The 15698-nt window shown below is 37.5% G+C and overlaps 1 protein-coding gene across 1 annotated transcript; it reads right to left on the bottom strand.

The window, feature by feature from the left end:
• Positions 1–1176: 1176 nt before the first annotated feature.
• LOC138365072 (uncharacterized) lies at positions 1177–7711 on the bottom strand. Its single transcript, XM_069325180.1, has 10 exons — positions 7501–7711; positions 6689–7242; positions 5306–5395; positions 5083–5200; positions 4637–4780; positions 4429–4545; positions 3020–3106; positions 2801–2887; positions 1710–1921; positions 1177–1206 (listed from the first exon to the last, which is right to left on the bottom strand). The coding sequence occupies exons 1-10, from the start codon at positions 7709–7711 to the stop codon at positions 1177–1179; spliced, it is 1650 nt and encodes a 549-aa protein (XP_069181281.1).
• Between the last annotated feature and the right edge of the window lie 7987 nt (positions 7712–15698).

Raw genomic sequence — 15698 nt, 5'->3', positions numbered from 1 at the left:
CCCCAAAGAATGAGGTGATTTGGTAAAATGCTATGCCCAAGATAACTATCCGAGTGCCGGCGGTGGGGTGGTTCATATAGCCTCGGCTATCACCTCATTTTGTCCGGTCGTGATGGTCAAGTGGATTAAGGCGTCTTGTACATACCAGTTGCGTTGCTTCTGGGAGTATGGGTTCGAGTCACTTCTGGGGTGTGAGTTTTCAGTTGCATATGTCCTGGGGACCATTCAGGCTTGTTCGCATTTGTGTTCCTCACGTGTGCCCCAAAGAATGAGGTGATTTGGTAAAATGCTATGCCCAAGATAACTATCCGAGTGCCGGCGGTGGGGTGGTTCATATAGCCTCGGCTATCACCTCATTTTGTCCGGTCGTGATGGTCAAGTGGATTAAGGCGTCTTGTACATACCAGTTGCGTTGCTTCTGGGAGTATGGGTTCGAGTCACTTCTGGGGTGTGAGTTTTCAGTTGCATATGTCCTGGGGACCATTCAGGCTTGTTCGCATTTGTGTTCCTCACGTGTGCCCCAAAGAATGAGGTGATTTGGTAAAATGCTATGCCCAAGATAACTATCCGAGTGCCGGCGGTGGGGTGGTTCATATAGCCTCGGCTATCACCTCATTTTGTCCGGTCGTGATGGTCAAGTGGATTAAGGCGTCTTGTACATACCAGTTGCGTTGCTTCTGGGAGTATGGGTTCGAGTCACTTCTGGGGTGTGAGTTTTCAGTTGCATATGTCCTGGGGACCATTCAGGCTTGTTCGCATTTGTGTTCCTCACGTGTGCCCCAAAGAATGAGGTGATTTGGTAAAATGCTATGCCCAAGATAACTATCCGAGTGCCGGCGGTGGGGTGGTTCATATAGCCTCGGCTATCACCTCATTTTGTCCGGTCGTGATGGTCAAGTGGATTAAGGCGTCTTGTACATACCAGTTGCGTTGCTTCTGGGAGTATGGGTTCGAGTCACTTCTGGGGTGTGAGTTTTCAGTTGCATATGTCCTGGGGACCATTCAGGCTTGTTCGCATATATATATATATATATATATATATATATATATATATATATATATATATATATATATATATATATATATATATATATAAATAAATATATATATATATATATCATAACTTATGATAAGGCATCTTATCATAAATAACATCTCAACAAAAATCACATCATTCTAGGAGGTGATTTCAATATTGACCTGGGTCTACAAAATAACCCTCTAGTTGACTATTTCCATAACAGCATGTAATCCTCTATGATAATCCCCACAATCACCAAGCACTAGACCAAAGTTCTCAAGTCAAGCCTAGCCTCGGGCCGGGCTTGGGGAGTAGAAGAACTCCCAGACCCCCATCAAGCAGATAAGTGTGTGTGTTATGAAGAGATACATCTCAACGACTAACAAAATTAGCAAGAGAAATATAGTCGTTGAAATGTAAGCCTCATCCTAACCATACACTCAAGACCTTGAGAAAGCACTCAGGAGAGTTTGAAAGACTCTGTGTTAATATTACATAATTTACAAATACGTAAGTGTTATATTTTATCCTATCCTATATAAACAAGATTATATCATTATTCTTATTATTTAGCAATTTTATCTTTTCTGCATGAACTATCAAAAAATTTTAATTAGAAAAATAGCAAATATCTGTAATATTTAAGATGAAAAATTGAAGGAAACATTACTGTTAAAATACCACTTACAAATTTTGTTCTGAAACTCGATTCTGCTAACTTCCTATTGAGAACATTAAGATCACCTTCTGCAGCAATAGGATTTGGTATTAGATCTTCTATGATCTTGTCTGTTTCTTTTGTAGTCAAAGTTGCTTTCAATATCTTCACATCACTTTTCAGTTCATTCACATCACTTTTCAGTTCATTCACTTCAGTGTATATGGCCTGCAACATGTTACCTGGAAATTTATACAGTATATAGAAAGTGTACATGCTATTATATTACATATCTTGAATGTACATTTAAAATAAAAGCATTATAAAGTATATTTTAAAATAACTGACACTGAGAAAGCACCCAAAAAGTAGGCTATGACTGATGTGATAGATAATGGGATAATTTCTTAGTAATTATGAAACTGCTTATATAATTGGAAGCAAATTCAGCAATCTAACCTGCTCAGTTTGCAGTCTACTTGAACATGAAACTTATGCCTATCACCCATAGGGTACATATAGGTTATAGGCTACATAATAAATTAATTAAACTTTCAAAACTTGCTCATATTCTGCATCATTTCTTTCAAACTCCCATCGTTCTTGTCTGGTGACTTTGGGTCGAATAAATTCCTTGACCTTGGAGTCCTAACGACTGAAGTACTTGGCGTGACCAGCTCATTGTCTTTAAGATTGCAAGATTTAGCTATTAAAATCTAACTACTGTACTGTATAATCAACAAATTTCATGAGCTTTTACTACTGCATACTAATATTATAAGTTATACTATATGTCTACATCACATTTAAACTACCCAACATCAGAAAGAGGGTGAGCCAACATCAGAGAGGGGGGGTTATCATGAGAGAGAGGAGGGCCAACATGAGAAGAGAAGAAAAAAGAAAAGAAAGAAATAAATAAAGAAAAAGAAAGAAAAGAAAGATAGAGAGACATACAGAGACAGACAGACACATACACACAGAATAAGAAGAGGTGACAGAACAAAATTAACAAAACAAATTTCAACATGAGAAAAGGGAGGTCAACATGAGAGAGAGAATGAGGGTCAACATGAGAGAGTGGGTCAACATGATATATATTTTAAATAATTACTTATTACCTTCATGAAGAAATACTGATGGCGTCAACGGTGTATTGTGAAGTGTAGTCTTCACTGGAGACTGCTTTTGTAGGACTGTTCTATTAGCTTAAAAGGAGTTATGTTTATTTCAAACACTTTTTAACCAAATAATATTTTTAAGACTTTAATATAGTTTGAACTAACATGAGAGAGGTGGGGGTCAACATGAAATACACATTTTAAAAATTAACTTATTACCTTCATGAGGAAACACTGATGGCGTTGAAGGTGTATTGTGAAGTGTAGTCTTCACTGGAGACGGCTTTTGTAGGACTGTTCTATTAGCTGAAAAGGAGTTATGCTTATTTCAAACACTTGTTAACCAAAATATATTTTTAAGACTTTAATATAGTTTGAACTAACATGAGAGAGGTGGGGGTCAATATGAGATACATATTTAATTATATATACATATACATATACATATAATATGAGACATCACTCGGTACCCTTACTCAAATCTCTGAATATGTTAGATATTAAGTCACTGCACATTCTCTCTTGTGTATTATACATATATAAAACGCTGAACTGTAATGCCAATCCTGACCTCAAAAGCTTCATTGAAGGTTGTAACAGAACCCATGAGCACCACACCAGGAATAAATACAGTTTTGATATTCCTAGAGTACGACTTAATCAAACTAGAAATGCTCTACAAATCAAGGGACCCAGAATGTGGAATGACCTTCCCAACCATGTTAAAGACTGTACCTCTCTCAACCAGTTTAAGATAAAAACTAAACACTACCTAATAAATTCCCTGTAACCCACCTCACTCCTTTATTGTCAACCCATGTCTGTTATTTTATTTTATTATTATTATTTTTTTTTTAATCAACACTGTTTGTCAACCTATTGTATTTGTGCTGTTTTTTCAGTCATGTTCCCCCTTTTTTTTATCTTTATTTGTATTTGTTTTCAACACTTTTTATTCTTTATGCTCAATTAGTATTAAGTTCTAGATATTAATGTTTTTCTTGCCCGTAACGCATTGCGTAATAGTGGCTTTAGGCATTGTATGTACTAGCTCAATCTATATATCAATCCATTAATGTAACATCACTTGTATGTATGTACCTTACCTGAATAAACATATTTATTTATATTTATTTATTTATTTATTTTACAAATTAACTTAAGGTAAGGGACAAATTAACATGTAAGGTAAAGGTAAGATAAAGGACAAATTAACACGTAAGGGACAAACAAAAAGAAAAGTAATAACAAACCTGCTTGTTTCTAGTGACTAGATCAAAGGAAAACCAAAATTTCCCTGAACTGTGACAAGTGAAAAGCACCTGCTAGACAAAGTGGGAAAAGTTCACTAGACCCCATATGCACATAAAAGAATAATATACTTAATATTAAACAATTAGAAATAAACACATATTTCTATACAGAAATTCCAGATAAGCATAAAAATTACTCAAAGCTTCTAGTACTTCCAGAAGGAATTAAACAAAAAAAAAAAAAAAAAAACAGCAAGAACTAAGTTTAGAGCAGTTTTTAGTTTTTTTTAAACCAAAAGCATAAATAACCAAACAAAGGAAGCATGGTTAAATATCAATTTAGAACTTTTAATGTTATTTACTACTAATCCTTACATTCACTTAATATACCAGAATAATATGGTATTTGCGGAGGACTTATTTCTTTTGAAGGTGTATTCTCATATGAAGATGGCGAACACTTCTTCTTGGATTGAGACGAGTGATGATTGCCTGAAATTATTTAAATTGCTTAATGTATTGAATGGCATTTTTCAAGTTGCAAATTTTTTTTAAATTACTGTAGTAGGTTATCAATGCTTACGTTTGTTATTCTCGGAATTCTCTTCTTCATATTTGAAGCATGGTTTCCTTTTTCGTTGTCGAGGATAGCCCATATCGTCTTCAGTTTCGACATTTGAAGTGTCTTCCGCAGCTAAGCATCTTCGTTTTGCAACGTCAAAATCATCTGTAATAATTGAATATAATTAGTAATATATCAGCGAGATATATATTTATCGTTACCTAGTAGAGTAGTGAACACTAAGAAATAACTTAAATCAGCTTCCTAAAGAGATGTTTAATAAAACGACGTACATGATTTGGAACTTATAACTGGGGCACAAAAGTCTTAAGTAGCTATGAGGAAACCCATCTTGTGATTAAAATATAATTATAATGCTGTTTTTGTCTGCAGTGTTAAAGTTATGGTGAATGAATGAATAGGTGTCTTGTATCTTAAATCTTAATAATTATAAATTTAATACCTACCAGTTGTTGATAGGATTGTTGATACGACATGCACTCGCCAATTTGTCGTGTCTGGCTTTTCGTGCTTTTGGGCACTAACTGTATGCCTGCTCCGTGGCCACCAGCACAATATTTTGTCCTGAAAAGTCGAAATAAACTGTTACATGCTAATTTTAGCACTAATTTGGAATATTTTTAAAGCAACTCAATATATGCAATTTTTTAGTTTCAAAGCAATGCTTACATCATCAGATTTTTCAATCCAGGTTGTGGAGATGATACCCACACTACGATCATTGAAGCCTACAACTGCATACCGCTTTTCAGATGTCATCTACAAAATTGAAAAATCTTATTAAGGGTTGTTCTCCCCAAAAAAAGAAATTAGCATAAAGTTGGTAATAGATTTACTTGATTATGTCAATCATAGATTAGCCACATTTGTAAATGATTTTCGGTTGGTATAAACAGTAGCTGCCATGTATGGACTAAAAGGCTTAATACAGTTTTATCTCTTAATGTGCTCTCAAAATATTAATAATTTTCATGAAATACAGGGTAATGGGATTTTTAAACAGGTAAATATTGGTCAAAAGATAATAGCTTTAATAAAAAACAAAATTGTGAATCTCATTAACTTACAATATTAGTTCAAACTATTATTAAAGTATGGATACAGTATTTAAATACGTACTTGTCATAAGTCATGTAGTATTGACAGAAAAGTATTTGCGCTTTCTGTCTCGATCATCATACCTGTGCGGTTTAGTTTTCTTGCTGGAATCACCTTCATGGATGAATTCCTAGTAAGAACCTTAAATGCTCCAATTAATTTGGAGTTACAAGGTTTCTCAAAGAGAGGTATACTTCTCGAATATACCCTGCAAAGGAACATGCTGTCTCCATTTTCATCGGTGTCACTGACAGTGTCCAAAACTTGGCAGCAAGTTTCATTATTCAGCAAATAGGCATTGTTTGGTGCCTTGGTATATATTTTATGTTCTGTATTTGGTGTATAAATCCTTTGAGCATGCTGCATCTCTTTCAGCCTCTTTGCAATTTGAACAAGAGGGTTTTTACTTGATCGAACCATATTCTTAACCTGCTGCAGGTAATTTTCAAATGGAAATGCTGAACATCTGTCCAAACTACCAAACTCTTTGGCATCAGAGGATATGTGTGTTAGGCAGTGTACATTGTACACTAAAAAATCCTTACCATACAGCTCACGAGCCTTTAACACAAAGTACAGCAAAAGATCATGTGCATATTGGCTGTAATTTAACTGAATCAATTTAGATGATACAAGAATAGAAATGGCTACACTCAGAGTCAGGAAATGGTCATACAATTCTTTGGGTAAGATTCCCTTCAGTACAATCTTACCGGTGTAGAGAAGGAGTTGCCTGTATTCAGTCGCTTTCCATCTATCAACCTCTGAAAGACTTCGAGGTTTACGTGCAAAGTGCATAGGCACAAATTGTGTTAGTTGAATTAGACGCTGACTAATTTCATCAACTTGGCGAGCACATAATTTTACGTTTTTATTTCGTATCCAGGCAAGAAGTAACCTTTTCATAACCCCAAGACATATCTGATGCATATAGTCTATGGGAAAAGTACTCACCATATTTATATTTAAGTCACAGAATGGTGATCTACCATGGTGATGTTGAGAATTAGATTGATTACGAAAATCTTCATCTGTTCTGAGTTGTAAATTTTTCACTTGTTGATAAGTCATTCTTCCATTCCAAACACCCTCTTGGGTACATCTATCACATCCAAAGTAGCCAGAGTGGAGTTTGATTGCCTTCACCATTGCTTTTGCTGGGGCATCACATATGACTCCTTTTAGTTTTACTGGCAATGTTTTGTCATCATTTTTAAATCCATAGTGCATAATTTTTTTCAAATCCTGAATGAATTCATTTAAAAAATCTAAATCACTAGGTTTAGAGCTTCCGTATGTGAGGACTACTGGGAAAACTCTTATAGGTTTGACATTATTGATAGCACAAAGAACAGGCCATAAACTTTCATTTTTACTTCTAAATATTGGCAAACCATCAATGTTGCAAATTAAAGATATTTCTGCCAAATCTCTTATTGTTGATTTAGGATACAGCCTTAAAGTTTTCAACATTTCCTCCTCTAACCCCAAGTAGATATACATCATGCCTGATTTAGTCTCAGTAGGTATATGTTTAACTGTATTCAGTAACGAACGAGCTGTTTTTGGCAAGTCAGCATGTCCCTGTTTTCTCAATTTTTTTAATAAATTATCAATGGCATTGTGTGTTATGCCATATTTATTAACCCATACTAACAATACATCTGATAATGATTTATCATCCTCATCACCACTGCTCTCTGACTCTGATGATATTGGGTCATGCTCATCAATCATGTCCCAAGTCCAATCTCTCTCTCTCTGACTTTCCAGAGATGATGCATCTTCATTGGCTCCACAACCAATATTAGGTTCTGAATTAGATGACAAAGCAGCATGGTCATCGTCTATGCTGTTTGTTGTAACATTGGCCAAAGGATCCTGATTCAACAACTGAATCTCAACCTCATCACTATTTTCATTTTTGCCACGCTGGGACGCCTGTTCTTTTAGGCGTCGCTTTTTGGCCCGTGACATACGCTGCCATCTTGTGTGGTATTCTCTTTTTTTTTCTATAATGTGTGCATACATTCTGAAGGAGAAAGGCCAAGTGCTACATTACCAATTACTATTACAAGATTATTAGTAAAGTATTGTACTGCAAAAAGCAAATAAAATGGGGTAAACTAAACTTTGAAAACAAATAATAATTAAAACAGGTAAATTAGTAAAATAACAAAGGCTTAAGCAGACATGACTCTGCTTAAGCCATGTAAAGCAGACAGATAAGATGGCAATATATAAGGGGAAAAAATTAAAAAGCTAGGATATAAAACTAATTGAGATCAAAAGCATAAATTACTATAGGGGAAAAAATAACAAATGACTTCATAAAAAAATTATCCAATTGCCAACAGCAACTTGGTAGTACGAGTCTAAGTCTAAGAAACAAACAAAATTTAAATGCTGTTATCTGCAATGAAACAATACATACTATTGCACGTACCGAAACATTGATGAATGTAAAAAATAGAGAACTATTTGCTGAATGTCCCATAAATGGATTTAAACTATTTTACACAAAGCGGGGGGAGAAGCCATGTATGTTAGGGAATATTTGAAATGTAGTCTCGAAAAGTACACAACTGTGATAGGAAAATTAGGTCACATGGAGGAGTGGGTCTGTATACTATGGAAGACCTTGTATGCTCGGAGCTCCTTAACATTACAAATGAGGTGGTAGAGGTATTGGGATTAAAAATAGAGAAAATAAATTTAGTGATTATTCTAATATACAAACCGCCAGATGCAATGGCCGAGGAATTCACAGAACAGATAAACAAAATGGAGAACTCGATACCTCATATTATCTTCCTAGGTGACTTCAACTTGCCTAGTCTAAGATGGAGAATAGCAAACAATAATATTATACCAGGAAATTTATCGAGACCTAACCACTCAGCTTCCTGGCAATACGTTAGTAATGAATAAATATGATATATTTACTCATTATAATGTTGGTGCTGAATGTACAACACGAGAAAACATAATTTTAATCTGAAAAAGTATCTTTTTATAAAGAAATTAGACGAAAATAAAGAGCTGGTGACGCCAAATCAAGTCGACGATCCAAGCGTCGGTTAGGTTAAGTTAGGTCAACCTAACCTAACATATTATATTTATTCATTACTAACGTATTGCCAGGAAGCTTTGTGAAGCTTGTGTAGCTTGTGGTAGCTTGTGGTAATTAGACAGACCCTCATTTTAACAGAAACTTGGCTAAGTAAAGACTATACCCAACTCTACAACTTAGCTGGTTATAAAGGCATTCATAATTGCAGGCCTAGTAAAAAAGGAGGTGTTATACCAAAACAGATGCAGAACTAGGAAACAGGATTTCTTCAACAGAAATTTTGAAATTGTTCACAATTTTTGTTAGACCAAAGTTGGAGTATGCAGCAGTTGTATGGTGCTCATATCTTAAGAAGCATATCAACAAACTGGAAACGGTGCAGAGACATGCCACTAACTGGCATTAACTAAATGCCAAAAAATATGCCAAATATACTACATAAATATACATACTACATATGCACAATAATTGTCCTGGGTCCAATGTCCTGGGACCTCTGATATTCATAATATATATATATATATATATATATATATATATATATATATATATATATATATATATATATATATAGGGCCATCAACACACCTCCAGCTAGGGCCACCAACACACCTCCAGGGCCATCAACACGCCTCCAGGGCCATCAACACACCTCCAGCCAGGGCCACCAACACACCTCCAGGGCCACCAACACACCTCCAGGGCCACCAACACACCTCCAGGGCCACCAACACACCTCCAGGGCAACCAACACACCTCCAGGGCCACCAATACACCTCCAGGGCCATCAACACGCCTCCAGGGCCATCAACACAACACCACCATCAACACACCTCCAGCCAGGGCCACCAACACACCTCCAGGGCCACCAACACACCTCCAGGGCCACCAACACACCTCCAGGGCCATCAACACGCCTCCAGGGCCATCAACACAACACCACCATCAACACACCTCCAGCCAGGGCCACCAACACACCTCCAGGGCCACCAACACACCTCCAGGGCCACCAACACACCTCCAGGGCCACCAACACACCTCCAGGGCCATCAACACGCCTCCAGGGCCATCAACACAACACCACCATCAACACACCTCCAGCCAGGGCCACCAACACACTTCCAGCCAGGGCCACCAACACACCTCCAGGGCCACCAACACACCTCCAGGGCCACCAACACACCTCCAGGGCCACCAACACACCTCCAGGGCCATCAACACGCCTCCAGGGCCATCAACACAACACCACCATCAACACACCTCCCGCCAGGGCCACCAACACACCTCCAGGGCCACCAACACACCTCCAGGGCCACCAACACACCTCCAGGGCCACCAACACGTCTCCAGGGCCATCAACACACCTCCAGGGCCACCAACACACCTCCAGGGCCATCAACACACCTCCAGGGCCACCAACACACCTCCAGGGCCATCAACACACTTCCAGGGCCACCAACACACCTCCAGGGCCACCAACACACCTCCAGGGCCATCAACACGCCTCCAGGGCCACCAACACACCTCCAGGGCCATCAACACACCTCCAGGGCCACCAACACACCTCCAGGGCCATCAACACACCTCCAGGGCCACCAACACACCTCCAGGGCCACCAACACACCTCCAGGGCCATCAACACACCTCCAGGGCCACCAACACACCTCCAGGGCCATCAACACACCTCCAGGGCCACCAACACGCCTCCAGGGCCATCAACTCAACACCACCATCAACACACCTCTAGCCAGGGCCATCAACACAACACCACCATCAACACACCTCCAGCCAGGGCCATCAACACACCATCCAGCCTACCACCACAAGCTTATATATATACTACACATGTCTAAGAGCAAATAAAAGAAAACAGTTACCTTAACTATTGAAGATGCAGCAGGATTTTGTGGATAAGCCAACAGCAGTCCCTCTCGACACGGTTTTAAAATGGCGGCGACTATCACAACATGCAACGAGCCTAAAGAATGTCCAGCGCTAGCATTATCTAAACGCTATTATATATTATCAAGCAATACGGAAATCTAAAATAAAAAAAATGATACAAATAATTGTATTAAATATTTATTTGCAATTACAATACCTCGGGAATATATTTTTGCGTTAGCAAAACATATTAAGTTTGTATTTAGTTTAACTCATTTAAATTCTTTACAAATAATAACCTGATTTTACCTGATGGCCACTAACATTAATGTTTTATGTTGATACATTTCATACCCTTATTATTTCAATTTCTTTCTTTATTATGCACCCCATACCCATCCCGTGGGCGGTGGTGTAAAGGATTACAGAGGCACATAATGGGTTCAGGAACTGAACTCTCTAGTTTGTTTAGCTAAGCAAATAACAATTTTTGACGCTAGTTACAAAATTATTAATGTTATATATACATGTATACACTGTCATACATACATGTACATATATATATATATATACGTATACATATATACATACACATACATATTTATAATCACCCACACAAATACACTCATCAATAATCTCTGTGTCACTTATTTTATACATGTTCTTGTAGAACATTCTATTGCGAACACATTGGGCGCTGCCCAATAAACTCGCCCCTCGGGGCAAAATTTTTTTTTTTTTTTAATCTTGGTGGAACATAAAATGGCCGCCTGTGTTTTTGCTGTCGTCAGATGGCGCTGTGACGTCACAGGTGAGGGAAGCACGTACTGCGCATTAATGCCTCGATCCCTCGTTATTTATTTATATATATACAAGAACGTACATTGGGGGTTAAGAGACAACATAGAGCTTAAGTTAGAATTATAATCTTGTAAAACCACTAGCTTGCATATAGCGTTTCGGGCAAGTCCTTAAACTAATCTTTGAGCAAATTCTTAAACAGAGTTTTAGAGAAATAATTAAATGTAAAATTGATAAAAAGTGTTTAACAGGTACATTACAGCTTTACTTTACAAGTACAGATGATTTTAAGTAGGATAATTACAGTAAAATTGTCAAAAAATTGTTTACAGGTACGATGCAAGAATTTTCGACACAAAAGCAGATCAGAACAATACACAATAATGAACAAGGAATCCTAAGTACAATTAGGAAAACATCTCAGGGTTATACATTGGATTACTGAAGCACAATATGAGGATCATTACAAATAGTAATGCAGTAGAATATGCACTCATATTCTATTATTAAGTTAATATTAAGTTCCTTCCTCATGTTAAGTATCTTTGTGGTACTAGGGACATCCAAGGATTATCTTCAAGGCTTCGTTCTGCAAGTTTTCAAGCCCTTTAAGCTTTCTTTCAGTCATCAAGGCAAGCAGAGATGCAACATAATCCACTACCTCCTTTATGAACTGGCGTTACTCTTGCGTTTTTAAGGATATCAGGGAAGGTATGACACTCAAGGGATTTGTTGAACAGCAGAGCTATAGGTGGTGCAAGGGCATATGGGAGGCGCTCTTGTATACAATGGATGGGATTTCACTGATGTTCCCAGCTTTGGTTTTTAGTGAGTGTATGATGGACACAACATCTGACGGGCTGACTGGTGAGAGGAGAAGAGAGTTTGGATAGCTGCCTGAGAGATATGTGTTGATATGTGTCTGACTCTGTGGGATTTTACTTGCAAGGTTAGCACCAATCGATGAAAAGAAGCTATTAAATTCATTCGCCATTTCTAAGTCAGATGACAGTGTAAGGCCATCCTTAGAGAGTGTTATCTGGTTGTGGGAGTGTTGTTTAGTTCCCAGGATGTTAGAGATGGTATTCCATGTGCTTTTCATGTTGCCTTTTGCTTCTTTGAATCTAGTCTCATAATATGAAAGTTTTGCTTTTCTTATGATACTGGTAAGCACTGACGAGTACCTTTTAACTACTTCCATTGGAATTAGGCCAATCCTAAATTTCTTTTCGTATTCATGTTTTTTGTTGATTGATTTAATTATGCCACTTGTGAGCCACGGGTTATTTTTTCTTTTATCAGTTACTTGTTTGGTAAGGAGGGGACAGTGAGTGTTGTAGAGGCTTAGAGTTTTGTAGAGAAAGAGGTTAGTTGATGAGTTTATATCTTGTGAATTATTAAATTCAGATTCCAAGTTAATATTGTGAAGTGCATTAGAGAGATTGCCTAAAGCTGATTCACTATGTAGCCTGAATGAAAGTTTTTTGGTTTCTGGTGGTGATGTGTCAATGTTTGCTATGAGGAAAGTAGGATAGTGGTCAGTTGTTCTGTCATAAATTACCCCAGATGTAAGGGGAGCTGTTATATTAGTCCAAAGGTGATCCAGGGTAGTGGCAGATGTTTGAGTGACTCGGGTGGGCTTGGTGATTGTGGGGATAAGCATACAGGAGTGCATGCTGTTACAGAAATAGTCAACTTGAGGGTTGTTTTCAACATTCAATAAATAAATTCTGGAGGGCTTCTGTGCAAGGGTTAGGATGAGCTAGCCTAAGCATTTTTATACCAATTTGACAGTTATTTTCAGTAACACGATAAACAACGCTCGGAATATTAAGTTCCTTTCTCATATTAAGTATCTTTGTGATACGAGGGCACCCAAGGATTATCCTCACGGCTTCGTTCTGCAATTTTTCAAGCCCTCCAAGCTTTCTTTCCGGATGCCTTAAAGTTAGTTTAGTTCATTTATTATGCACCCCATACCCATCTTGTGGGTGGTAGTGGAAAGGGTTACAGAGGCACATAATGGGCTCAGGGACTGAACCCCACAATTCATTTAGCTAAGCAAGTTACAATCTTGATGAGCTAGTTACAAAATTCAGTATAAGTCGTCACATCAACAATGGGTTCGAGATCGATCACAAGTACAGTTTCTAAATTAAGCAACTGACATATGTGGAGAGCTAGTGTCACAATTGATATGTTTGTCCTGCACACCGTCCCCCATCCAGTGGGCAGCGGTGGATAGGTTACAATCACTTTGTTACTACTTACAGTTAGCAAACTGGGGATATTTGGCTAAAATTTCTGGTACCAGATAATTTTGAATGAAATATTGACACATCGTTGGTACATTGGTTATAAAATTGTCTCTGAATTCACTATCACATAGTGACAGAGGGTGTGCGAATAATTTTGTTGACAGTTAACATTTGGTCAGGTCTACATCGGCAGATAATGAGAATTCCCAGAAATACTTGTAACCGAGTCTAAGCCGAGCAGTAGTAACATCTAGAAGTCTGCTGATTTTATTGGATGAACCATAGATGTGTGGCTCCTCTTGCATAATAGTATTGAACGAAAGTTAATCTCCCCAAACACTTTCGCGTTTTGGGCAAGTTACCCCTCCACTCTCTCCATTTTTTTTTGGACATTCCCTGGTAGTGTGCGGAAATACTGAAAAGTGTATACTCTTTTCAACTTTGTCACCTTAATTCTCGTCCTATGTCTTTCATTTTGGTATCAATGCGTTCGCAATAGAATTCCCAACAGAACTATGTGCATATAATGTCAAAGACAGCAGCGCGCTCCACCCGCCGACAAGATGAATGTAGGCCAAGGGTACCAGAAAAAGAAAGCTGAGCGTGATAATACTGAAAAGTGTATACCCTTTTCAACTTTGTTACCTCAATTCTCATCCTAGGTTTTTCAATTTAGCATCAATGTGTTCGCAATAGAATTCTCTACAGGACTAAAGGCATATAAACTCCAAAAGCCCGGCATACCATCCGCAACTAACAGAGCAAGCGAGAGCGTGTTACCAGGGAGCGCACAAGAGCGATAAAATGTATACATTCTTTTCATTCTGGTCACCTCAATTGTCATCCTAGGTCTTTCATTTTGGTATCAATGTGTTCGCAATAGAATTTCCAACCAGAATATATGCATGAAATGTCAAAAACAGCAGCGTGCTCCACCCGCTGACGTGATGAAAGCACGGCGGACCATCCACACAAAACAGAGAAAGTGAGAGAAAGTAACCTGGGAGCACTCTAGTGCAATGTAATGTGAACACTCTTTTCACTTTGGTTACCTCAATTCTCGTCATATGTCTTTCATTTTGGTATCAATGTGTTCGCAATTGTATCTGCTGGCATTTTACCCTTTGCTTGGATCTGAAGGGTTTTAGGCTCACCACGATGCAATCTGATAGTACCACACGTGTATATACCTATCTTCAAGCAGCAATTCACTCATTCAAACCGACTTATAATAGTTATCCATATATAAATGGTAATCTTTGTTCTACCTGTTAACCTGTCATATGAAGAAAGATTGTCAAAGCTTATATTACATTCTCTAGAAAAGCAAAGAATTAGGAGTGACATATGGTAGAGGTGCACAATGGAATGAATGGACATAACAAAGGGGACATTAATGGGGTATTAAAAGTAGCAACACAAGACAGAACTCGAAACAAAGTGTAAAAATTGGAAAAATTTAGATTTAGGAAAGAACTGCATGGGTAAATACACTGGGTTTGTACCTTAAGGTTCATGTATGCAATATTACAGAGTTCCAATTAACTCCCATGCATGCTGGTAATTTATGTTATGTTCATGTTTTTTATGTTAAAATGTTTTTGTTGATTTGTTTGTATATTTTCATAAGTAAAGCATGCTTACCGTCTTATTCCAAGTTTTATGATAACTTTACAAGGTTTAAAACATAAAGTTCAATATATATTCTGGTTTTCACACAGGAATTATACGTTAATATAACATCATAATAACGTAATGATGTCGTGTAAATAACGTTATACTGACGTCATATAAATGTTATATTTATGTTATAAGAACGTAAATTGGATAGCTTTACAGAAAGTAAACAAAAAAAAACTAAATGTTGACTGAAAATTATTTATTCTTAAATATAAAGCATGAAAACATTATAATTCCATAGCATTTACTATTATTTTTAAATTTTTAC

The sequence above is a fragment of the Procambarus clarkii genome, chromosome 15, assembly GCF_040958095.1.
Source record: "Procambarus clarkii isolate CNS0578487 chromosome 15, FALCON_Pclarkii_2.0, whole genome shotgun sequence".
NCBI lineage: Eukaryota > Metazoa > Arthropoda > Malacostraca > Decapoda > Cambaridae > Procambarus > Procambarus clarkii.
The sequence above is the reverse complement of the archived record's forward strand: the minus strand, read 5'-3'. Positions and strand labels throughout refer to the sequence as shown.